This window comes from Zonotrichia leucophrys, chromosome 6 (assembly GCF_028769735.1).
Source record: "Zonotrichia leucophrys gambelii isolate GWCS_2022_RI chromosome 6, RI_Zleu_2.0, whole genome shotgun sequence".
NCBI classification, from domain to species: domain Eukaryota; kingdom Metazoa; phylum Chordata; class Aves; order Passeriformes; family Passerellidae; genus Zonotrichia; species Zonotrichia leucophrys.
In genome coordinates this window covers 18,236,053-18,262,694 of record NC_088176.1, presented here as the reverse complement: position 1 = coordinate 18,262,694, position 26,642 = coordinate 18,236,053, and the positions used below count along the sequence as shown (strand labels likewise).

At 44.1% G+C, this 26,642-nt stretch overlaps 2 protein-coding genes across 3 annotated transcripts in view; both read right to left on the bottom strand.

Moving 5' to 3' along the window:
* Positions 1 to 466: 466 nt before the first annotated feature.
* Positions 467 to 25,630, bottom strand: LOC135449298 (annexin A8-like). Of its 2 annotated transcripts, none has more exons than XM_064716093.1 (13): positions 25,555 to 25,630; positions 12,209 to 12,302; positions 9,465 to 9,555; positions 9,107 to 9,201; positions 7,896 to 8,009; positions 7,067 to 7,157; positions 6,385 to 6,464; positions 5,712 to 5,771; positions 5,117 to 5,210; positions 3,442 to 3,537; positions 3,138 to 3,196; positions 2,162 to 2,284; positions 467 to 838 (listed from the first exon to the last, which is right to left on the bottom strand). In XM_064716093.1, the coding sequence occupies exons 2-13, from the start codon at positions 12,227 to 12,229 to the stop codon at positions 782 to 784; spliced, it is 981 nt and encodes a 326-aa protein (XP_064572163.1). In that variant the 5' UTR covers positions 12,230 to 12,302; positions 25,555 to 25,630; the 3' UTR covers positions 467 to 781. The 2 variants fall into 2 exon arrangements, with proteins under 2 accessions (XP_064572163.1, XP_064572162.1); XM_064716092.1 differs by lacking the exon at positions 25,555 to 25,630 and adding an exon at positions 12,367 to 12,558 and having other exon boundaries at positions 12,209 to 12,255.
* A 334-nt stretch (positions 25,631 to 25,964) lies between these two features.
* ANTXRL (ANTXR like) overlaps positions 25,965 to 26,642 on the bottom strand; it is a 51,269-nt gene continuing 50,591 nt past the window's right edge. Inside the window, exon 18 of the mRNA XM_064716090.1 lies at positions 25,965 to 26,338. Coding sequence (XP_064572160.1) covers positions 26,108 to 26,338 — 231 coding nt within the window. The 3' untranslated portion in view covers positions 25,965 to 26,107. The remainder of the gene's footprint in view (positions 26,339 to 26,642) is intronic.

Here is a 26,642-nt window from a genome sequence, read left to right as displayed (position 1 = left end):
CTGCTGAGAAGCTGCTGTGACACTAGAAGCAGAAACAGGTCTGCTCCCATGGACAGGGTACCCTGTATGCACCAAAACCAAATCATCCACGCCAGTTTTGATTGGTCTGACATTGACGTGGGGACCTGAACTTGCTGCTCTTCCCCAACAGACAAGCAAGAAGGAAATTAGGCACACAGCCTTCAACTTTCACATGCTTGCAGCAGCCAACTTGACTCTGCCATTCCCTGCTCCTTGGGGAGCTCCCTGTGAAGTTATCTAGATAAGGCCGCTAAACTACTGCCTCTGGCACTAAGTTCTCTGTTTTGACCCGTGTCCTAAATCCTCATTAATATCTGGGACTTCTTCCAGATCCATCCTTCAAGCATCCAACAGCCCTGCTCTACCAGCTGGTCCTGGTGAAATCAGCATGGCTTCAGGGCATCCCAAGCTTTGTAGGGTTGTTCAGGCTTGTGAAAGAGCTATAGAGGATTTAAAAGAACCTTTAATTCCATGTCAAGTGCCATCCTTCACCATGGGTTAAGATACAAGGAAAACTTCAAAGAAGAAAATGGAAACAAGAAATTAACATTCCCCCCTGTGCTTGGGAAGTGGATAACATTCAGTGTGTAATGAGCATCCACATCCCTCAGAGAGCTTTGGAAATCTCAGCCATTAATTTGATCTTCTTTTCACCCCCACTTGGATCAATGGAAAGATTTTCTACAAGTACATTTTCAGAGCCTTGTTCACTGTTAATCTTCTCTATGTATCCTTTTCAGCATCTTCCTCCTAGAGTCTGTCAGTCACTGCCACAGAGATTCATCAAGGCTGTCTTGTAATCGCCGCTGGTATCCTCCTGACAGGAGAGAACATTAAAATGTAGGTGAGTAGGGAAGTTCCTCTGCATGCTCCAAGTGCTGACGGTGTCAGTCTGTGGAATGTGCCCACACAGGAAAAGGACTTTGGAAAGAGCAAGGCAGACCTCAGCAGAGTTGCTGCCAGCTGACACACCATCAAAAGTGAACAGAGAAATGGGGCTTGTAGCTACCACCTGAAATAACATTCATCAAGCCAAATTTTTCCTTTGGAATGCAGGTGAGCAATTGATCAAGGTTCTGTCCCACAGAGCAGCACAAAGTCAGCACAAATGACAGCAAGCAAATATGTTGTGTTCAGATTTTTTGTCCCTGGGTGTTTATGTAGCACCTCTTCCCTACAGGAAGGGAAAAGGCTGTTATATAGTTAGCCCTGATACATGGCATTTTTAAAAAAGCCACAAATGTGGTCATTTTGGTCTAGAAGAACTATACAAAATATTCACTAGGTAAAGAAAATTTTCTCCCTTTGAATGTTTTGTGGTGACAGGTGTAAATCTAGTTCCACTTCTCAGAAGGAATGAATACTCTGTACAGACCCTTGAAGGCTGATCATTAATCAACATGACAGACACTGACAGTGTCAATTATAAGAAGGGCCCTTCATTACAGACCCAGACTTCCCATAGGGACTGCTGAGGACAGGGCTTTTGTGCCATTTGCACAGGGGCAAAGGAATGCCCCAAAGTCCTTGGGACAAATGGTAAAAACAGCATTTCAGCACTAACAGGGGAGGCACATTCACTCAGAGCTGAAACTCAAATGCTACAATAAGCGTTGACAAGGTTCAGTTTCTGAACCTATCTCATCACAGTGTAGACCAGGCTTTCACCTGGATTAAGGCAGCAAAAAAACCTCAGACAACAGGAAAAAGAACAAAATACCCCAGCATTATTTTGACACATATGAATGGCACTGGCTTGAGATAGTTAAGGATGGCAGAGAGAGAGAGGAGAAAATGACACAGCAGTGTGGGATAGGTATAACGAAATGATTTATTTAATTTAGATTCATCTAGAATGTCATGCAGTGCATGGATACAGAGACTGGTCCATGAAAATCCTAGTGCAGTGTCTCCTTGGGTTTGCTTTGTCCAAGTCCTTACAGAGAGCATACAGTCTGACTCACCTTTCAGACACAGGTGTCTCTCAAGGACATGGCTTTTAACAGGCCTTGTGAAGGAGAGACATAACCATAGCAGAAATGAAATTGTTACTGCAAACAACCATGGAAGCATCCCACAGTGCTGGAAAGGTTAGCAATACATGCAATGGCTGAGAACATCATACCAAGATTCTGCTTACCGAAATCATAGTGGAGAGAGGCTTTCCTGCAATGCGCTGGAATTCAGGCTTGATAAGATTTAGGTCAACTTCACTTCGAGAAACAAGCACCCTTATCAGAGTCCCATCATCGGTGCCAGCCCCCTGGAAGAACAGATACAGCAGTCTGTGATGCTACGGGCTGTTCAAGGGATAAACCGTGCAAACTAGTCCAGGGCAGGAGGAGTCAGCTTTCAAACACCCCTTGGCACCTCTCCTGTGGAACATCTGCATCTCTTTCTGGAGGGCCCACCCCCTCACCGCCCCCAAGGGCCACTGCCAGCACCACAAACCCACCATGGAGGTGTGCACAAGTTTTGCACATGTCAAATGCAAAAGCAAACATGCTACAGAGGTGGGAGCTGGCACTGAATACAGACTGTCCCTCTGCAGAATCACCCACTGATTTGGTTTTATTGTTTAATCACTCACAGGAAAATTAAAATTACATGGATAACAAAACTGTAATCTCAGCTTTCCAAAAGGTTTGGAGAGCTGACGTCTTGTACATACCAGTTAAGTATTACAGGGACACAGTCTGCAAATACCTTATGTGTCCCCATTTGAAAATCTCATTTTATACTGCCATTGAGAGAATTGCTTCCTAAAAAGAAGATACTGTGTTCCAGTTTATTTAAATGGAAGGCAAGTCTTCACCATAAACAACCTCCCAGAGAAGACTCTTTTGTCTGTGTTCCAGAAAGTGGGGCTGGGGTCCCTGCAGACTCTTAAGCCAGAAAAGCCAGACTCCCTTATTTATAATCTTGAGTTTAAAGGGTACTGTTCTACTCAAGGTGTTTGAAAGGATTCTGCTATTACTCGCAGAATATCTTGCAACAATTGCACTAAACTTGCTGAATTTCACCAAAACCTTGGCTCTTCTAGTTTGAATAGGTGGAAGTCAAGTTACAAGTTAAGTCTGTATGAAAAACCAGTGTGTTGCAATGGAGAGTCTTACCTTTAAAGCATTGTACAGCCTCTCTGCAAAGTAGCAACGGATGTTCCTGGTGCATTTCACTAGGCATACAAAAAAGCTCAGTAAGAATCAATGGTATTTCCAGCCCAGGGCAGGAGGTGACTGAGATCCTTCATACTTCCCATGAATTCACTGTGCTCCTGGAATCTGAGTTTATCTCGTCCAGGAGGTACCCCTTACTTCATACCAGACACCTTTATAAAGCAGATCCATCTAATATAAGTCAACTACTGCAGAATATAAGGCAGCAGACTCTGACAGAGCAAAGGGAAAGGTCACCACTTACCAATAGCGAGCATGGCATCCTCAAGTGAACCACGAGTTTCACTCTTGATAGAGTCTTCTATGCTCTTACCAGCCAGCTTCTGGTATTCTTCAAACACTGTTTGAAACACAAAGAACTTATACATTTTACCAAGCAACCCTCAAGGCCTCTTATGTATAATATTTACAGGCATTACTTGTGTGGCAATATAAACACACAGATCCTGCAAAAGCAATGGCCACATTTGCACCAGCTTCAGGAGGTTTTAGTCAACATCAGTAATCAGCCACAAAGATGGATGTTAACATTCACAAAAAGCCAAAGCATTCATGATTCTTAATTCTCTGTGCAGTTCACAGCCAATGGACTTTAAAATTATGACAAAACCATTTGGGGAAACTTATTATTTCAACCACAATTTAAAATAAAAACAACTGAGAAAAGATGAGTAAAATACAGGCGCAGATTCCAAGATATTTGAGTTCCTACAGTAACAAACACTCAGCAACAGGGTCATTGCTTGCCTTATACTTGCTTTAGATACTCCAAGGCTCAGAAACACTGATATCTGTTTTTACTCCTAGCTTTCTAGGACTAACAAAGAAGGAAAACTGCTGTGTAATGCAATAGACATCTTAAAGAAACTTTGCTCAGCACTTGATATCATCAACACTCAAGACACTTTGGGGAAATGGAATACAGAATAGACAGATGGATACAAACTTCTCAACTCAAACTACTCTTTCTATTAAAAACAAATTTTAAAAACTGCAATAATTACACCGAGATCTTAATGACAAATAGGTACAGAAGAAATTGCTTAGTGCCACAGTAGGTTCAAAATACTGGTTGCATTATCACAACAAGATTAAATTCAATTCTTAAAGACAGATACAGACAAATACTATAGAGACCACCTATTTTTGTTTATTTTTTAAGTGACCTTGAGAGATTGAATTTGAAACACAAGGGGGAGCTGGCTTCCAGGGCATAGAAACAGCTGAAGAGACCTCAGCTTAGAAAAAGCTCAGGCATATCGAGTTTATCTTCGGCTAAATTTATCAGTTTTAGGTCCACCTGATTCACACAGTACTTGATATGTTTAGATTCAGCCAACATAACAAAATCTGTTATGCCTGAAAAGCATTGAGAAGACACGGTTTGGTCTCTGCTGCATGGACAGTGTGGAGCTGAGGTCTCAGCTGGAGCAGGGCTTGTGTCCTCCCTGCCAGCAGCCTCTGATGCCCTCAAAAGGACCTGGGGCAGAAATGCAGGCTGCACCCTGTGATTCTCCAGCACCGAGTAACCAGCTACTTCTTCAGTGATATTTTTCCCCCCAGAGGAACCCACATCCAAGGGGATGTGTGTGTTCAGCACATGCTCCTACTTAATTAGGGCAGGACTCAGTCACTCTCTTCTTGAATTTGTAAAAACAGCCACCCAGTTATCATCACTGTTTAGGGACCCCTGGAAAAGCCACTTGATTTTCAGCAGAATTAAATCTTCATAACTTTTCACAAAATCTGCTGGCAGCTTTTGGTTACTGGGTGACCAGGGATTAGAAAACAAGCTCAGGTACTTATTTCTGACCCCCCATGACTCTCATCTATAGGCTCTCCTCTTCTTGTCTAGGGTGAAATTTGTGATTTTGGAGGCTTGGGGGTGTAGTGACGGCAATGTGGGCTCTGCTCCATACCTTTCATTAGGTGTGTGGCACTCCTTTTGCACAGGATGGTGATGAACTGGATCTCATCAGTGCCCCGAATCTTCTCTCCAGCAGCATAGAGAGCCTGGAATTAGCACACAGCTATTAGTGAGCTGTTCTGTGTGTGCAGCTGCTAAAGGAGCAGAGTTTGGCTGAAGGCATGGCTGGGGTAAGGGGGTTTGGAGTAACCCAAACCACCATGTGAACCAGAGTGTCCTAGAAGGGCTGGTTATGAAAACCTTTCTGTCTTCCAGACAAATGGAACATCCACTGTCTCCATCCTTTCTACCCCTCCTGCAGCAGCTGGAACAGCCAGCAATACACTTGAGGTTTCCTCCCTTTTCTCTGCTCTTCCACTCCACCACAGCCATATCAAAAGCAGATGAGCCAAAGCCCAGGCCTCATCCACCCTCTTTGGAATGGCAGAGCTCAACAGTGCAGGCAAAATTGAAAAAACTCCAAGTTACTTAAAGACAACCCCACCCCAAATTATTGTGACTCCAACTCTCTGCTAACACTGAAGCACTCTGAAGTTCAAGAAGGTGGGAATGCAGGCATATCAGGGATTTCAGGTATTTCAGAGTACCTCTGCATCCTGAAGAGCCAGGGCTGTGTCCACATAGAGGGTGGCATTGTCCCTCTCACCCTATGAGCAGAAAAAGAAGGGTAACAATTATGTCTCATGAAGATTCTTCCATAAATAAGGATCAGAGCATTCATTCTGATCAAAGATAATTATCCTCTCAGTTATCTATTCCTGCAGAGTACTCAAGCAGTAATATTTCAGACAGCACAAGTGCTAACTCCTTCACTGAATGGTACTGAAATCAGTCATACGAAGCAGAGTAAAAAAGTGCTCAGTTATTCTGCTACCAGGCAGGAAATTCCAAAAATGTGGTAAGGTAAATGCACTCAGCACTGAGGGCACAGGTCCTGGGAAAGTGGTGAATCCTAGTGGAGTGGCACTGTTTTTTAAGACCCTTGCAGAGTACAGTGGCTGTACACAGATGTGAAAGTGAGGTGTCTCTCTACAGGAGAGCTGGCTGTGAGTTCTCAGCTCTCTCACTGCTGCTGAGGGAGAGAGATTTCCCTGCTTCAGTCACATCACAGCTGAAACAGATCCAGTCCAAGTGACATGCTTGTCTCTGCACTTTATCTGGTGATCATGACTGTACTGGCTCTCCTATTGCATGTCTTCTCCAGAAAAGAAGAGAGAAATATGAAGACCTTTATACCCTCGTTTCTCTTCTCAACATTACCTGAAGAAGGCAAACCAGAATCTGCTCCAAGTAGCCGCTCGTTTCTGATTTTATGTCTTGCTCCAGATCAGAACCGTATGCTACCCAAGGGAAAGAGAAGGACAAGGAAAGGGTTTGTTATTTATTTAGGTGATACAGTAAAAATATTACCAGTAACCCAAGCCCACACCATAGCCTGACACTGGACAAGAGGGTCATCAAGGGAAAAAACAGGTCTGAGAGCAGCTCACACCCTGTGTGATGCCCAGGTCAGCATTTGCATCCAGCTGAGTCACCAGCTCCCCTGATGTCCAAGCAATAAACCCAGAGCTAATTTTAGAGGTATAGCTGAAGGGATGAACAAGATTAAATATTTACAAATATATATTTGATAAATTCCATCTATTTAATGGAGCCAATAGTCAAGTACACAGCTACAGTTTTGTCTATGTTCTGACAGTACTCTGTACCCAAACTGAACCAAATTTGTAACTTGCTGGCCCTTGGCTGCAGCTGGATGAAGACCTAGAAAGGATTTTCAAATTCTCTCAGCATAGCCATGTTCTGTTTGCCAGCTGAAAACAGAGTTTATTGCTTCAAGAGTTAAATGCTTTCAGAAAAGCCATTTTCTTGCTGACAGTGCTAGCTGGCAACGCCTGCCTGTTGAGCTCTGACCACAGAAATCTGAGCCCCGGGCACTTACCTTCTTTGTACGCCTTGATTATCTCCTTGATCTGCGCTTTTGTCCGAGATGCCAGGATCTCTATGATAACACTTTCTCTTGTTCCCACGCCCTATAATAGAAAACACAGTGGAGAAATAAAGGTGGAGACAGGCATCTAGTCATGGAAATGATTTACTGCTAGAGAAACATGGTGAAGGGAGGAGTTGGATGGCAGCAAAGTCAGGCTGTGTGCTGAGCTGTAAGAAACCATCGTGATGAAAGCTGGAGGCACAAAACACGTTTGGGTTGCACATTGTTTCTTTTACCAAGGTGCCTAATTTGTAAAGGATGATTTTATATAACCCTACATTTCCTCAGTGCTTTTCTGGAGTCAGATCTTTGACAATAGACAGCATTAAGGGAATGCAGGGAGACCGGTGCTCAGTAGTCAGTCCATCTTTATACCATTTTAACAGACCACTCTGCATTTGGAATTTGTAAAGATACATTATCAATAGGTAGGATTCCAGCCGAACCCAGCCTGGCCCTTGCACCACCACTCCTTGATTCCTGAAAGGTTTCATGGCTCAGCTGGGCATCAGGGGAGCAGGTTTGGGTGTGAATTCAGTTTTGTTGTTGCCTTCCCAGGCTCTATGAGTCACATATGTACAGAAACTTTCATATAGCCATAAATATTTAAGCAGCATTTTCCCCCAGAACACTAATAGTACAATTAAGTATTTCTCAAAGGCTATTGCTAATAACAAACTTAACCATGCAACAGTCCAGTTATTAACACTTGCACAAGTGCAAGAAATTAGCACTGTATTTGTGCTACTACTTAAATATCAGCATGCAACATGCTTACCTTCATGGCATCATACAGCTCCTTGGCATCATACTTGAATGGGGGGTACATGAGAGCTACAATGAGCCTCTCAAAGTTGCCACTCAATTCAGACTTCAGGCTTTCAATCAGATCCTGCCAAAAGTGCATCATCACATGGTTACATAAACAGACCCACAGGATCATTCTGCTGCACATGCTGCTTCCATCCCCATGTCCCAAGTAATGAAGCTGAATGACAGCATTGCTGATAGTTGATTTAAAAAGGTCCTGAGACTGAAAAAGGCACCTAACTCCAAAATGGGGTTTGTCTAGGTGCTCACACATTCCCTGTTTTCTTGATATTTGGGCTTTCTCAATAATTAATCCTGCAGCAAATCTTGCTCCACCCTGCTTAACTCACAGAGCAGAACCAGGTAGCTGAAGGCCTTGCACTGAGCAAGGGTGTAGCTACAGAGAAATTACCAAAACTGCATCTAAACTTGCACCCAGGACATCTGCAGAATCAGGACTGCAGTCTGCTTGAAGATACACTTCAAATTTCCCTCTGACTGTAGTGCAGGTTTTCCTCTCTATGTTGAATGACTCTTCCTGTTTTAGTGGGATCCAAGGGCTTTATTTAGTCATTGTTCCATACCCACCACCCCCATATTTGCTTCCCTTTCTTAGGCTTTTGCATGGCACTCCCCTTTCCAGCAAGGCTCACAGTAAGGCTGAAGGTATACAGTCTGCTGGTGAAAAGATTTTCCCAATAAAAGTAAGATTTAAAAAGAAGAAACAAAGAGAAACAAAGGAAAACATAGTTGTCGATAACCACGGAATTTCTAAACAAGTGTAATTAAATAAGTCTTTAAATTGAACTTTTTTGACATTTAAAAACGCCTGAAACAAACCAATATTTTACTCAACGTGTCACTTAGATGGCTATCAATTTTTGTTACAGCTTCAAATCAATAAGAAGCTTCACTTCAAATCAAGACTGATTTTAAGAAAGTATTTCTGGTCAAAATGCATTTTTAAAAAATTGAATTTTTAGGAGAAAAACATTTTTTTCCTGGCCAAACATTAATTTTACACATTAATCACAGGCCTTATAATTAGATATTAGCCTACTTATTTGCAGAAGACCTGCATATAGTTTGCATCATGCTTTCAGAAAGAAGTGTACGCCCATTTACTACATCCTGCATGCAGTAAACCAGTGATTGAATAAGGCATTGTTTTAGAAGAACCTTTCCAAACTGTGCTTTGAAGGATTTGGCAATCTCTTGACGCTGCACATTGCTCCTCTTGGTTAGGACATCAATTATAGCTTGTTCATCAGTCCCTGTGGAAAGCAACAATAAATCATAAATACAGTGCACAAAATAAGCTGAGACTGGTCCAAAATCCCAATCTGAATATTCAGACAACTTTGTCTTGTTCACTGCCTCTGTGTAGAAGTTTAAGCACATACCAAGGGAACTTTAAAATTAGTTTTTCACAGTAAAAAAGAGGTGATATCTCTGGATGCAAATTTTCTAAGGAATTGATTTCAACTTAGCAATTATAAGAATATGGAATTTACATATGTGGTTGGAGTCAACTCACCCAGCCCTTTCATGGCGTTGTACAGAGTCTGAGCATCAGGTGCAGCATTAAAATGTAAAGTACCTGCCACAGACCTGCCCTCTGCTTCACTCTGAAAGAAGAAGAAAAATAAACAACTTTCCACCACTGCTTTTCATCAACTGGAGAAAAAGTATTTGAAAAGTACATTAATGATATTTATAGCCTACACATGGTGAACACAGGCAAAATTTAACAAAGCTGGTAGTCAAGGAACTGGCTTGAAAATATTGTCATATCCATCACAAACTGGTCCTGTCAATAGGGGGAGTATGTGGGTGGGTAGGCATGAGGAGTCATCATCACTTTATTACAGTAATAAACACAATTTTCTCCTTCCCAGAAACAAGGATACTTAAGTCAGAAACTACCATATTCTCATAAATTTGCCTTTAGATGCAGGGTTAATATTAAACTAATGGTATCAGTATTTATCAGTATGAGCTGATAAATATTTTAATGGGGATGGCTTCACAGTGAGATAAAAGAGATCAGAGATTATGGATAAGAAGGAAGCATCAGGGTTGTCCCACATGACTTACATAACATGGACCACCAAGTGCTGCCCATCAGCCTCCTGCTATGATGCAAATCCCTTCTGCTCTTACTTCCCATGTGAAAGAGAACCAGTGGATACAGCTGGCACCTTTGCATGGAGCAGTGACAGTGAGGAGTATTGAGAGAGGCAGCATGTTCAGCAATCGGCATGACTTGGACCAGTTTGCTTTACAGCCAGCACAGAGACACCTCTGCACCACCACACCTTGCTCCCAGCAGAAAGAGCAGCTGTGAAGCAAATGGTGTCAACAGGAAACTTCACAAGAGATGCAGCTTTGAATCCCAATGGTCACCGAGCAGCAAGTATAAGGCTGAGGAGAAGCTGCCACTGCAGAAAACAGCAGTGACAGAGCAGGGGGCACTGCCACCTCCTACAGTTTGTCATTGGCTTAGAAGAATTTGAGCTGCTTTTCAAGTGCTCCTTTTCTAGCCCTCTGCCAAGGTGGCCAGCACCACCACAGCTTCCCTGGGCAGCGGGTTAGACTCATCCATCTGAGTCTGCTTTGAAAAGGATGGCCAGTCCTCTCCAGCTGCATGCAAGGGCCCTGTGAAGAAACCCCCGAACATTCTGGACCCATGCCTGGTGACTCAGTGAAGGAGGGAGGACAAAGCTGAGCTTTCATTTGGAGGCAGTGGAAACAAATTAAACAATGATCTTTTTTGGTACGAATTCCGATAAACAGTTACGGCCCTTCCTGGCTGAGTAGCACATTTGTGACTCACTCCTGCACCTCATTCTCTGTGCACATAGCTGTTGCAGTGCAAGTACAATTGCACCAGCTTTTCAGAGAATCCCTGTTCCCTTTGGTCTTGTTTCCCAGCTGAATTAATCCTACAACTCCCTAAGTGAAACTACTCAAGGCATTTGTGCTCATGTAAATATAAATAATTGGCATGAAAGCAGCAGAAGCAGTGTACCTTACAGCTGATGCTGTGAAAAATTTTACCTATAAATAAAAGGAAGAAGGAATAAAAGTTTTACTACCAAAATATTTTCAAACCTAAAGGATAGACTTTTTAAAAAAAGCTGGAATCTGGGGACAGGTTGGGTTACTGTTTGCATTTTGTTCAGTCAATATTTTCTGTGAAAGTTTCACATTTTTTCATTCCTTTTGCTTTTGAACTGTATTTTTAAATGAAGGGTTTAGAAAACCAAAGTTTTTCCCCATCCTTCTTTGGACCTCTCATTTTCTTCTCATGCTTCCACCCTCTACAACACCAACTGGTACTGGATCATTGGAGTTTAAGGGTTTTTTTTCCTTCTTTTCTTGCTCTAATTTACAAATTATTTGCAGCTTGGAGGTAGAGAGAATAGGTAATCCAAAAGGAAAAAAAAAATAAGTGAGAGGTATTCCAAGCTCAGGAAAAACATCTATATTATTATACCAAACTTCCAAAGGAAATAGGGAGACCAAGAAAACTGAGAAGGAAGATTACAATTTGAATCTTTCTGGGGAAAAAAATATTTTGAGACCTGGGAGTAAACCTGGCCTCCCACAGAGGCTGATGGAGCTGGCACATCACCAGGGCTACCTGCTGCCTGGTCTGAGCCAGACCCCAGGTGCTGCCTCAGCACAGCCCATGAGCTTCTCCCCATCCTGCCACATTCCTCTCAGAGCCACAAGCATTTACAAGAGAACATACACAGCATTTCTGGCTCCTGGCAAAGAGACAGGCTGTTCAAGACACATTATTATTGCAATATTAAAAACCCACCCAAGATAGACATTGTGGCTTGACCATATCTTCCTCTGTGACCACAGCCTGCCAGCACAACAGGGGACCAAAAATGGGGACAGGCCAGCACCCTGAACTCACTGCCACAGGACAAGGGAGCAGGCAGGAGCCCACAGCTTCGGCTGAGTAACTTTGCTGTTGCATGGTACCATCTCCCCATGAACACAGGGACACAGACACCCCCTGCACCTCTCTCAGCTAAGGGTACAGATAGGATCTGCTCCTTCTCCTACAGCCAGCAGTCATATCAACACCCTCCTTCATCAATGTTTTTGAAGTGCTGAATGCTATTTTACAGCCAGAAAACAGTAAAAAGGTCTTGCTGATTTTTAAAGGAAACTGTTCATTCCCACACAGTGCCTGATACAACTTATAAGTTACCTTATTACAGTGCCAAAAACCCTCAGAGTATCAGTATATCCTCTACTTACCCAGGCCTTCCACCATGCCATTGCGGTCTCAGTAGTGTTACCTGGCTCTGTTGGTGAAGAAAACCACACATATCACACCTCAGAGTTTGGGAATCTGAGATTTGAAGGGAGGCATAGGGAGGAGAGGAAGAAACAAAAGCTCTTTTCAATAAACTCACCACAAGAAAAATGGAATAACTGTACTCCTCTGGAGGCTCGTTCCCTCTGGAAGCCGCAGAATGTAACTGGCCTCTCGGGCACACGCAGGTATAAAGCATCCTTATCTACAAATTCCACTGGGCAACACCCTCCCACATGGCTCAACCTGTTTTCCACGTATGAGCTCACAGGGAGAGTTCAAGTTGCTTAATAAACGAGGCTTCCCTTGTGAGGAGTCCTAAATTCAACCTTGTTGACTCATTGTAATTTTTCCACTGCTTCTCCCAATACACGTCCTTCCCTGCTAACATTTTGGCCTCTGGCACAGATACAACATACAAATTACAACCAGGTAATTTCTCAGCGTGAAAGAGACTAGATGAATTCAGCTATAACTGAACAAGTCATTCACTATTACAGACTCTTTGTATCTCTGCTAATGTGGAACACTGCCAAACAGGACTCTAGAAACATAGCATACCTTCCTCTACCTCCCTTCAAAATCTTATTTTAAAAAACTCAAAGCCAAATAACCAAAAAATTTCCAAACCAAACAAACCACATACCCAGCCAAACTCCACATCATCCATGTCCTACACCTTACAGCGGAGCTCCATAAAGCATCAGATTGTACAGACACTTAGGAGGTCCCAAATCCCACACCTAGACTTCCACAGCATGAGTCACAAACATTCTCTAGGGTAATGTGGGACCAACACGTCTAAGGCTAACAAGTTTGAGTAATGATTACCCCAGCTAAGTGTCATAAGGCTTGCAGTAGCTGCTGTGACACGTTAATGTTTAGGAGCTGAGTGCAGAACTTCTCTTTTTTCAAAAGAAAAAGAACTGAGTTGACCAGCTTCTCATACTTATATTTGGTGAAATGTTTCTATGAAGTCATCTGAAATACCTTATGGTTGTAGCAATATTTTCCTGTCTAGACTGTTGTCAGAATCTCCCCATGCCAGCATTTATTTATTTATTTGCAGTGGAAAGCTGCCCTGCTGGAAGCATTCCCACCAGCTGTATGTTAACACTTGTTATATAGGAGCTTTGTGCCCTCCACATTTACAGGCTCACGTGGGATGCTGGGTAAACACCAAACTATGGGCCTCTCTTATTTCCCTCCCACACACTGCTATTTCACTTAACTCAGCAAGGCCCCTGATGGCCTGGGAAGTTGCCCTGGCTATTCCCAAGAGAATGAGCTGGGCCAGCCTCCAACACATCCATCATATGGTGAGGGCATGTTGGGAAGGAGGAATGGCATTGCCCTTGGTATAACAAACATGCTGCTGGGTCTGCACTGGCTTTGCTCCCACTCACATGTGAGAGGCAGGTTGATCACAGCACAGAGCAAGGAGAGCTCATGAGTGGTCCTTCAGCCCTCCTGCTCCTGGGGTGGCAAAGTGCCTTTGCTCACAGGGTGCATCTGCTTCTTCTGGATGCCAGTATCTGCTGCCTACACACACATTTCCCTCTGTTGGGATAGAATTGGTCAGCTTGCCATGGAGATCAGCTTTCTTGAGGACTCCAAGGACAAAGAAGCCCTTCTAGGCAGAAAATCACAGAGTTACAGCAAGCAGCCATAGGGCACAGAGGGCAGCAGAGACCAAACCAGACAGCAAATGGGAAAAAGTCTGAGGGGTCATTCTGGCCATCATAAACTAAAAAGGCTGTGAAGGGACAAACCAGGGGATTTTAATGCATAGAAACACTGGCCACATTTTACTCAATATGGACAGGCTAGGAAAGGTCTGGAGAACCTGAAATGTGCTGCAAGACCCAGAGCAAGACTGCACAGACTTAATATAGATCAGAGCAGTCAGCACTCGCAGGCTAGTGGAGCAGAGGGCAGACCCGTATCCCTTTTGCTTGTGCAAATATAGTTACCCTGAGCAGCTGTAAACATGAATAGATTTGTCTTCATTGCAGTTCTTGTTCCCCCCTCAGCACTTGTGCTGTGTGAGAGAGCTTATCTGAGGTTCATGGATTTTACTGCTGTGTACCAGAGACACAACAGCTGTTACAGCACCAGCAAGCAATGCAAGGCACGGCCTCACACATAGCTCAGTGATTGCCCTCAGGAACATGCAGCTCTTTAAAAAAGGGGCAGAAGATGATGCATGGGCACTCCCAAGCTCAGCTTTCTCACCCTGGCACTGTCCCCCAGCCCAGGGGCCACACCTGCATTTCAGGTACTACTCTGTTTTGGGAAGTGAACCCCAAATGCACAAACCAGACTGTCCAGAAACTCTGCTCAACAGAGTATTAAGGTGGTTAGAATTTGTCTCAGACAGTCATTGTGTGTGTTTACACTGCAGGGCACTGTGGTACCCCAGAAAATGCAGCCCATCTCCGATCTGTCTGCAGGAGGAGTGCCTGGGCAGTGGGTCAGTCACACCATGGCTGCAGACACCCACAGTGTGTCAGTGCAGGGACTCCCTCAGGCCTCACCCTCCGGCCTCCTCCAGGCTTCCAGAGTCCTGCACCTGCTGACACACCCACGGCCAGCAAGAGTGGGCAGCAACCTCCAGCAGAGCAGCATCTTACACCATAATCAGCTGTGGGTTTGCATTTTTAAGCCATTTAGTCCTAACCAATTTTTCAGCTAGACAAAACGCAGCAGGGACCAGTACACTTAGCTTTTCTTGACTCTGCCCCAGGACTTCCCAAGCTTGAATCACTGACATTGGAGCTGCCCTGATATGTACTCAGCCAGCCCAAAGGGAACAGAAATCACAGTCAGGATTTTGAACAAAAAGATACCAATAGCCTTGGGAAGATGCACGAGTGACATCACATCAAGAAGCTTTTGCTACCCATTAATCTCAGGCAGGTTTGTTGTAGGCTGAATGACAGCAGCATAAAGGATGCTCTAATTTAGATGACTAAAGTCTTCTAGGGTATAGAGGCAGCCCCCTTTTCCATCTATGAGCTTGTGAAGTCTGGCACTATGCCTGGAAAGTTTCAGGCCAAGAGCTGACTTCTTTGGAACATGAAAGCCTGTGGAAACCAGGTTCTCAAATGCTCAGCAATTTCCTTCTAATAAAATCATATCAAGACTAACAAAACAGCATAGCACAGTCCATTGGGAATTTCATCCCAAAGTATGCATTTGTTTGATTTTTTCAGCCAGGAACTTGGAAATCAAGTGGAATATCATTGAGGGAAAGGGAGACAGCCAAGCAGGAGAGGGGTATTCTGCTGCTAGGCTACAAAATGGATACCTTCCTCCAACCCAGTCTGTAAGCAGAACCCTGTAGAACTGGAGCTCTGATGAGAACCCAGTTCAGAAATTCAAACGTCAGAATTGGTTTTGTTCATGTATAAAAGAAATGACCAGACTCACATAGCCGTGTGCTTTCCAGATCTGAACACTACCCTTACACAAGTGTTTTAGCTTGACGCCCATTACTAACAGCACCTGGCCCTCCCTTCCACAGCCCAGCCCCTTGCTGCAGCAGCTGCCGTGCCTGCAGATAGGCTCACACTCACTGTGAAACCGTGGCAGTTCCATCCTGCAGGTTTCAAGCCCTTGTGTAAACAAGAGCAGAGAGCAGGCACTACCTTCTGCTGCTCCATTTCCCTACCCCTACCACCCCCCTGCCTCTGTTTCTTCCTTTTCTTCCTGTTTATCACCCTTAATAACCTCACCTGAAATCAGATCTCTAAATGGAGAGCTGTGTAAATTTGCCAGCAAGCCTATCCAAACAAAGTTATTATCTTTTTATGAATGAGGTGGCAGCTGGGTGGGGAAAAGGGTCAGATGGGGAAGGCAGCAGTTTAGAGCAAGGAGAGCATCTCTAATGTAAAAATAAAGTTTCTAAAGCCCTGCCAAAATTGTACTACTTGTCAGCTCACTACTCACCCTGCCATTTCTTCCAGTGCCTTTGAACCAAGCTTCACAGTGAAAATGACCCCAAAATAGGTTTATTTCAATTTGAAAATCATTATCACAATTTCATTTTTGAAGTTGTACTGCAAGCTGCTATGAGCCAAGAGAAATTTCTTCGAAAAATTTCTTTGAGAAATTTAAGAGAAATTTCATATTGGATGTTGTGGGGCATGTTCAGTTACAGAAGGAACAAAAGGGTAAAAACTCAGGGGTAGATTCTCCTCAGCACCTCAGTGTCAGGGGTTCCTGTGCTGTGGGCTCTCTGCACAGAGGTTAGTGAAGGGTGTGGATCTGGCTTTTCCCAGCAGCTTCCCTGCCCAAGACACTCTGCTGCAGGTGGGAGAGTCAGGGTGAGGCACCGGCCCTTGCCCTGCCTCTGCTCTGGCACTGACTCTGGCTGAGCATTTTTCTGCTCATTCTTTTTCAGCTCGTGTTGGTGCCAAGGAATTCCTCCCAGTTGCCCTAACAACCATTCCCCACACAAAACAGACAATTGCTGTACTTGTTTAACCCCAAAGGCCAACAAAGAAAGCACCCTGTGAATCAGAATGGTCAGAGGCAGCTTACTTGGGTCTGATGGGGACATGACAAGTGCCAGGAGCTCACATGCCAGCAGAAAGCGGGAGGCAGCACCCAGCAAGTCTTTGACTGCTTGGCTGTGATGTATTTTGTGCATGTACCTACCTGCCTCTATGGGAATTGGTTTTTGTGTGCTTCTTGATGGAAAAAGTACAGGTGTTTGTACACAATTAAACTCAGTCCTGCTGCTTGAAATGACCCTGTGATGGAGGCAGACACACAGAGCAACCTAAGAGAAAAGTAAAAAATGAAAATTTGCTCACATCCCTGGATGTGTCAGAGTCCAGCTGTTTGTAGCAAGGCAGCCACATACACTTCAGTGCTTGCAGTCTCCCAGTTATTTATGTCAGAGCTGAGCAGCACCCATGGCCTTTTGGCTGATTTTGGCTCCCTTCCCACTGCTGCAGAATTGCAGTGACCCCACTGAAGTCAGTTTGCTTGTGCCACTCACACAGGTAACCCTGCAATGAGTACCCACATCTCTCTTGGAGGGTGTAGAAAAGGCATCCTAAAATCTTGCCAAAGGAAAACAAAACAAAGAGCCATGAAATAATGCTTCCCTGTCCTGGGGCCATGGCTGTAGGGCCAGCCCTGCCAGAGAGGATCATGCACTTTGCTTGGCTGCAAACACACTGACAGGCTAGTTGTATTCTTATTTCCTGCTGTTAAGCTAGGGCTGCTCCTGAGCTACCAAAAACACTGGAATGCCAAATGCCATGAGTTGTGCTTGGCCAGGAGCAGGAGCCTCTCCAGCCTCTTGCCTCTGCCCCAGGGGGTGCTGCAGAGGTACCCAGAGCTGCCAAGTCTGAGAGCAGCCCCAAAGCTGCAACTGCTGAACCTGCCTGGCCAGGAGGGCTGAGCTGCAGTGTTCCAACAGCCAGAGCTGGGCTCTATCCTTGCAGGAAGGGAAACTGAGGCACAAAAGGAGGGCAGAGAAACAGCCATAATTTGATTGGCCTGCCCTAGCCTCACAGGAGGGAGGGAAAGGCACTCTACAAAAACAACTGTGCAGAGTTTGTGAACCCCAAGGTGCTCCAGCAGCCCCTCAGAGCCCCTGTTGGCACCAGCAGGCTGCAGCTCTGACCCATGGGGAGCAGACAAGCACCACCCCTGCATGGCTCAGGAAAAGGAGAACAGGATCCATGAGGGATGCAAATCCTCAGCCTCCAAACAGAACTGCCAGGAGACCATGGCAGAGACACTTCCTGAGACCACCTGGGAGGCATCCTGTCTTCTCTTCCAAGGGTGATGCTGGGTCCAGCTGGCCTGGGTTAGAGGCAGGGCTGCTCCTTTGCTCCTGTGTATGGCCCAGAGGGAACTGAGATATTTCACATTTTCATTTGTGAGTTACTTAAGCAATACAAATGATTAATATTGGCAGAAACAGAGCTAGGAAATTCCAGAGCCTGCAGAGTTAGAGTTTCTCCCTGCCCACTTTTTTCCATAGAGAAGAGTAAGTGCTTCAAGGCACAAGTAGTCCCTAATCATAACCACTAGCCTGGGAAGAGACAGACCCCACCAGGGTCTCTCCCACTGTCCTGGCAGACAGGACACTGTCACTCCTGCTGTCCCAGGTACAGGCTGTTTGCACTCCTGGAGCTGGAGTTTCCTGGTGAGCTATAGCAGAGCCAAGTCTGCCTTTGTGATGATGGCTTTCAAGGGTTTTTATCTGCCTTCTGAAGGCACTGGCTGCTGAAGACACTGCTGCATTTCCCCGTTGGAAACAACAGCCTCACTGATGTGTTGAACTCCCTTTGTCACTGATGATCCAAACATACCTTACAGAGGTGCACCAGAAAACCAGGAAAAAAAAAAACCCCAAAAATAACAACAACAAAAAAAGCTGAACTAGGACCAACCTCTCCCCCTAGGCACATTCATTGATAACCAAGATATTCTTGATGCAAAAGGAAAGAGAGGCACAAAGCAGGAACAGTTGTGTTTCTGAAGAGATTGAGCTGCCACATATGCTTGCCATATTTTTCTGTTGGCTTTGATTGGCCAAATATGTCTTTGATGATGAAGGGGAACCTTGAGACTCCTGTTTCCACCTCAAAACATCTTTCTATGTACTGAAAAAAACCAGAAACTAGAAAACATTTGAGGGCACTAAGTATTTTATCCTAAGAGTGCCTGAGGCATGATCAGTAAGGCAAGAGTTGCTGTATTTGGTACCCTGTGGCAAACACATGGGTGTTTATTGCATAGCTATGGCTTGGCAGCTGTGTTCTTGTGCTCACTGGGAAAACTCATGCTCTCAATCTTATCCCCCTGCCATTGGAGGGAAAAGTGTACACTCTAGGTGTGAGGTGTTCTGGGTCACAGGACCTAGGGTGGTTCTGCAGGGCTCCTATTTCTACCCTGAAGAATCAGACAGCCTGAGCTCCAGAATTGTGGCCCAGAGGCTCAGCAAGATACAGGACATCAGTGTGGATGAAGGGCAAGGCAGCTGCTCCATGGCAGGGAGAGGCTGCTGTGAGGAGAGCTCACCTCAGTGAGTGACCTCTGAGGATGGGCTTATCTAAGGACCTTCAGTGAAGTACTGACCCATGCAACCATGCATTTCTGAAAGCTTAAAAGGAAACATTTCTCAATCTATGTCACAGGCAAAAGCTTCCAGCAGAAAAGCTTTCTTTTAGAGAACATTTTCATATCTTACATAACCTCACAGTCTGAGCTGCAGCCAGAAATCAGTGATGTTACCTGGTCAGGAAATTCCAGTGCAGCCTCCTGTGCAGTGAAAAGGAAGGTGCTCTGATGTGCAGGAAAAGGGGAAATTTGTCACAGAAACATGAAACTTGAGATGAGTCCCATCCCAAAGGGCAAAGCACATTCACAGAGTAAAGACCAGACAGCTTCCAGCATGGGCAACATGCTCTGCCTGTGGTTTCTCAAGGAATGAGAGGAGAGGGGAAAAGAGCATTTTTTCCATTCCTGGCTCAAGTTGCTGAAGCCAAAAAAATTCTTGTTGCTGACTTTTCATGCACACAGATAGGGCAGAGAGATTGGTGTATGTGAACATATAAATGCCACTCCTGAGACTGTGAAGGACATTTGATGAAAGATTTTAAACAGCACTAGAGGCTATTTACAGAAAATTCTATAACTAAAGACCTGGATCTGCACATTCCCAGTCTCTGGGAAAGTTCAGGTCAAATCTGAATTTTATTGTCTCAGGCACACGTAAACCTAAGCAGCCACAGCTGCAGCCAATGTAGGGTTTTTGTTAATGCAGAGTAAAAATGCCCAGAGCCTTGGCTGCAGGAGCACTTTTGTTTATCTGATCTCCTCCAAGAGCCTAAGTCTGCTTTCTGAGTAAGAAGCAGATGGAAGAACAAAACAGAGCGAAGGCCACAAAACCATACTGGGTGACTATTGTCTTGCCAGCTTGGGGTGCAGGGTGAGAGCAAGCCAGGCTCTTTGTCAGAGCCCTGCCTCCACGAGGGAGCAGCTCAGCTCCAGGCTGAGGATTTCAATTCCCATTAGCAGCACAGCCCGCTGGAGCTGCCCAGAAGGCACCAGGCAGCTCCCACCTGCTTTGCTGCAATGAGTCCACGTGGACCAGAGCCCCAAAATTGGGTGCCCACCGATTTTGGCAGATGAGGCTCAGGGGATTATGTGTGTGCAAAGACCAGCTTCCTTTCCCCTGGCACACAGGGCTGTGGCTGCCATGCTGGGCACTCTGAGTGCACACCACAGCTCAGCAGCTTTGCAGCAGCCCTGACTACCCGTAATTGCAGCCTGCTTGGTTGGAGATTTTTGTGGCCTACCCCTGTTGAATTTCTTGCCTGCCTTATGTCCACCAGCCCTCTGCCCCCAGTCCTCAATGGGGCTGGAACAGATACAGAGGAAACATTAGAAGTAGGGAGGACTGAAAATCTGTAGTTCTGTCTGAAGCCTGGTGACTCCAGGGGTTTCAGAAGTGTAGGATTTCCCATGGAATTTCTCTTTGTTGAAGTCTTGAGCTCTGGCATTTTGTCTTGCATGGACTTTGTCTGTGTGTTCTATGACTCCTCTTTAAGACAGCAGCAATTATTTCAGGCTCTGCCCCATGTGTTAATAAATGTCTGAACCCTGAGTCCAGTTCAATTTACTCAGCTTTTCTAGCTGGTTTCAAAAAACAATGGCTTACCTTTGAATTAGACAAAGAACAAAATTCTCAGCCTAGAGACATGAAACTGAGGCACAGAACATACTCCTGTCTCTAATGACGTTAGTAGCAAGTCAAGGGTGGTAATTGTGACAGCCCAACTCCACATTCATCTCCTGACCATTAAGTGGCTGAGCTGATTGGAAAGAAGATACAGAAAATCTTATCACCTCTTAAAATGACCCTGCAATAAAATTCTTTATAGTGTTTAACCAGTAAGCACTTTTATTGTTGATTCTGAAGCCATTAAGACTACATTATGTTGGATTACAAGATTTTGGCTACATCTCCCACATTCGCATGCAGGCATTACATTTGCAAGGTTTTCTCAGAAAAACAGAGCACGTGCCTAAAATGCATGAAGTTACATGATTATAACATGGAAGCAGCATGTCAGTTACAGAAATTTGTACCACATGTACCAATAACAAACCCACACCCCCATGTAAAGCTTCTTTATCCCTCAAAAATCTTACTGCTTCCTCTGTCCCACATCTCCATGCCCCAGCTGTTGATTAGCCCGCATTGCCCACTGTTTCTGAAAACACTATATCTTCCTAAACAAACAAAAACTTAAAAAATTGAGTACAGTACATTTCCCCCCATAAAAACTAAAACATTTCCTAAAACATTTATCCCTCACAACCCTTCTCCTCATCTCCCAAATAAAAAAAAAATCTATTGTAATCTACACATTTGTTCAAGCAATGTTATATGATAGGAATCTCTATTGCATTATTCAAAGGTATATTAATAACAAACTTCTAAAAAAACTAGGATGACCCAAAAATTCCCCTTGCCCCAAAACTACAGAGAGCTGAAAATGCTATACTGCATTATCACACTTGCATGCATGGATCCTGAGCCACCTCTATTTATTCACCTTGAGCCCCTTTTAATAAATAACTGTCCAGCAGTAACATCCAGAAGTGCGCTGTCTCCTCCAAATTAAACTCTATATTTACAGAAGTAGGGCTGTTTTCTCAGTGAAATGTTTCTTAAAAAAAAACAAAACAAAAAAACCAAACAAACCACAAAAAAACCCGAAGTAACAACAATAAAAACTGCAAGTGATTAAAGAGAGAAAGCGTATTACTGATTGTGTTGTCTGAAGACCAACAGGACTAAAAAAGCATTAGGAGCACCAGGTGCACATGCATTTGAACTGGTACAGTTCATGAAATAATGTCATTCATTGTTATGCTTGCTCTTTCACATGAGAAGCTGATTCTTTTTCCTTTTTTTTCCTTTTTCTATTTAGGACCGTCTGCTCTGCAGGCTACTCCCACAGATGGCAACACATGCACTGAGCTTGAAAAATTGCCATAAATATGCTTTGATCAATGTGGTTCTGTATCAGGTTTAAACACACTGAATTTCCCTCCCTGCTGCTTTGCACCTTGTGTCATTCCTCATTTGTAGTGAGACCAAGGCCTCCTGAATCCACATTTTCCTCTAGGATTTCGGGAAGAATTAGATATTCATTTTTTTTGCAAGTGTCAAATGGTGCTATATACTGGAAAATACATGGGAATCATTCCCACATGAGAACATTTCTTAGCAGTGTAACAACTGTAATCACAATTGGCATATACAAGAATGCCAAAACAAACATTGAAACAACAGGCCCATTTGAGGCACTTTGTCCCTTCCTTTATTTCCAGACATTTCTCAGCTGATGGACACCAATATTACTGCCTTGATTTCAGTTGGTCTATTTTGATTTATACCAGGTAAGGATCAAGCTCAACAGATGATAAAATAACAACTACTTTCTCTTACTGTGCTGTTACAATGCCTGAGATCACTGCAAATGGGTACATTTCTGTACAATCAAAAGGCCTTTCTGTAGCCAGTGCAGCATATTCACTACTCCCACCTCTGCAAAGAAAATTCAGTTTAACGCAAAAAAAAAAGTTCACTTTCCCTTTCTGCTTTACCAGCAAATTAAACCTGCAGTGCTCCTGTCACAGAGGCTGCAGCCAAAACTTGAGTTACACACCAAATGCTTAATTTTTTACAGTGAGAATGCAGGAAACTCCATTTATGCCAAATCTAATTCTCAAATCCATGGTGGTTCCCACTTTATCATACATGAAGCCATTCATCTGGGATTTGGCAAAGCCTAAGCTGCTTCTATTCCTGCTGCACTTGCAAGTTGTGCAGAATTGTTAGCATGTTATCTTTGTTATCTGTGTTATCTTTGTAAGTCTGCGTATTCCAGCAAAGACCAATCATCTCTTCAACTGCAAACAAGAGGCATGTTGGATGTGTGACTGTGAGAAGCCCTGCCTGAGCCAAGAGCTCCACTGTCACTGGCAGGGAGTCAAATTCCACCAACACTGACATGAGGGCAAATCGCCAACTCGACTCACCTCTCCCAAGATCTCTACAGGTGCAACACAAGACAAAATCTGGCTCCCAGGCTTTGTCATTAGCTAAAGTTAACTCTTGACCCACCAAGTCACTGCTTCAATCTCACTGCTGCCTGCTGATAAGAGACTTGGCATCTACAGAGCTGTTGCAGCCCCACAAGAAGTTAAAGCTCTAATTCCCTGCTTTTCCTGGCATGGGTATCAGTTTTATTGTCCTCTACCATTTCAATTTCTAGTTGGCATTTGCTGGCTAATTATTCTCACACAACTAATGTGAGAAGCTGTTAGGTTCACTGTACATACACACTACAAATGGTCTTAGACCCAGCAAGGCTATTGTAGGGTTTCCACATTACCAGTATAATGCCCATCAATGACCTCTGTTTGTGAAGCACCTTCCCCACCCTTCCTCCTGCCCTCTCACTGCAGTCAGCCAGTTCCTTTCACTGGGGTAAAACCAGAGTTTCACCAGAACTGCAGTGGAAAATTGAACTGCTTTAGTTTCACCTTTCAGCTGAAAGAAACAGAGATATGTGATGACTCTGTGTGTCTCACTGGCTGCAAAAGGCCTTTCTATTCACAGGAGTGCAACTCTCAAGCAGTTTCTGTAAAGCAAGAGAAACCAAACAAAACCCTGCACAGTTCCCACACACAAGCACAGGCACACACACACACACACACACACACACATACTCTTCTTTCCCCTCCAAACAGAAATCCATTCTCATGAACCAAATTATGCAGACCCTATTCAAGTGTCTAAAAGGAATGAGGATAGGGTTGAGTGCATCCCAATTCTCCTTTCTGATCACAATGAAGTCACAGGTCAGCAAAGCACTTGGGCATAAGGAAGTTTCTCTTGACCTGCAGGATATTTTAACACATGCAGAAATGCTTTGCTGGCTCTGGCCTAAATTAGGAACAGCTCCAAGGCCAGCTGGCACTCACAACCATGATTCCACTACCTGCACCAATATACATGAGGTAAGAGCTAAGCTCAAGAGAGCAGAGCAGTGCAAGAGGAGAAGGAGGCTCTGTGGTTCTTCTGAGTCATGTTTGACAGCCTCAGCTGCATACACACGGCATGTCACAGTGATCAGCATAGACTGATGAGAGCTTGGTGGTGTTCTGCAAGTGGGCCTTCCACTGGAAACATTAAGCTTGATTTCTGTTTGTGCCAGCACAACTTTATATGCCTGTAACAACTGCATGAAAAGGTCTTAAATCTGGAGCAACTGCACAATACAGTTAGTGCTTTATCCTAGACTTATGTGCCAACAACTCTTGTGATGTGTTACACACCCACACACAGATGGAGAAACAGGTATATATGCTGTGTCATAATGCAACATATCATTATTTCTACAACTATCCTAAAAACAGAGCCAGTGCCAAAGCAGACCAGCATAGGTTCCCTCTCCAATACAATAGGTAGTGGTGGAGAAAAAGCAAGCTCAGGTGTTATTTTGATTCACTAGGGAATGCTCTGGGCACAACCCACTCAGGTATTGCTCAGTGAACACTAATAATGGGCTGGCCCCCAGTCCCGCGTCAGAAATTCCCACCTCTGTGTGGGTGCTCACATCCCCTTCTGGTGACACCCAAATTGAGGGCATGGGAGAGCAGCCAAGCATGTAAAACAGGGATAAAAGCTCATGCTCATTCTTCACACCATGCCTCTCAGCCACAGGTAGACTGCAGGGTTACATATTAGTGGGTTCTGAACTGTCTAAAGAAATAGCTGCTCAAAGAGGAATTTATGTTTTAATCACAAAAGGATCAAATTCTTCTTGGCAGTAAGATCAAAAAGAAATTTATCCAATCAAATAGCAATAGAATCAGTCCCTCAATGCTGCTGATATAAATAACACATTCTGTTTGCTTACTACAGCATCTGTGCTCAAATTCCATGTATGTTTGCTTCCTTTTGGACTACTCTTTCTATAAATGAAAGCTAAACACCAAGTCAATTGGTATTTAGCTTTCTCAAAATTCCTCTGAACTTTGGACAAATATGAACTCAAGTCTTGTACAAAATCTGGATTTCTAGATGGAGTATCTCACTTTCAGTGGTTGTCCTATGCAACCATGTCTAAACATATGCAGAGATAGCAGGTTCAAAAATTGATTTTTCCAGGGCAAAACATAAATCCCTCTTCTATGATAGATTATTGAGCTAGATTATTGGCACATAGTTCTATGTTACCTTATTACTGTTATAGGCCTGTTAAAACTTGCATGGAAATTCCACCTGCAGAACCAAAGGCAGAAAGTTATCTTTGCAACTGTTGATCCATATTAACATCTGGATGCAGTACTGTTGGGAAAAAAAAGCAAATTCCTCACTGAACTATGTTGAACCAACTTGTAGGCGGCAGCTATCGAAGCCACTGATGCACGAGTACCGGCAAAAGTTATTAATGAATGATCTGACACACCAAGTCAGACAACTGTCCTAGCTAAATACATCTCCAAAAGTATACACACAAAAGCTGCTACTGTATCTAGATGATCATTTTGGTTTGTTTCTATACTCCATAGCTCTGAATCTTTCCACTGAATGTTTACTCAGCACGTGTGGTATAAATATATTCATACACTAAAATTGACACTGGGCAATATTTTTTTCCCTTTTTCTTTTTTTTTTTCTTTTTGCTGACCAGCAACAAATTCTGATATCTTTAACTGTAAACCAATACTCAATAAATATGCTGTGTTCAGCAAAGAGACATGTCGTGTTGATCAGGTTTTGCTGCACCCTAAGCCATGGGCTGCGGGGGTGGACGTGAAGGAGGAGGTCCAGGAGGGGCTCGGGATGGAGGTGGCCCAGGAGGTGGCTGCCTGGAAGGAGGCTGCAGAGACACAGGAGAGGAAGGGCTCCTTGGAACGTTGTTGAGGGGAGCGTTGTCACGCAAGGGCAGCTTCGGTGGTGGGCTGTAAGGGGCAGAGGTGCCATCCGACTTCACACGGGTGAAGTTTATGCATCTTCCCTAGAGGTGAAGAAAAATTCATTATTAAAAAGCAGGTATTTTGACTCATCAGTACTTAGTCAAAGGTACTATAAGCAGAGAGGTCAGGCTACAGTTCATCCACTATCAATCTCTGGGTCCTAGAAATTACATTCAAATCACGCTGTATTAAAGTTCATACTTTCCTTGATTTTCAGAGCTACTGCCTGTAGAGAATAGCCCAGGACTGGCTTAAACCAAAAGGGTCCACACTGCGACTGTCATCACATGTGCTCTCTGCTGTGCTACTAGAGCAGAACATGCCTAAAGTGACAGCTCCACTCAA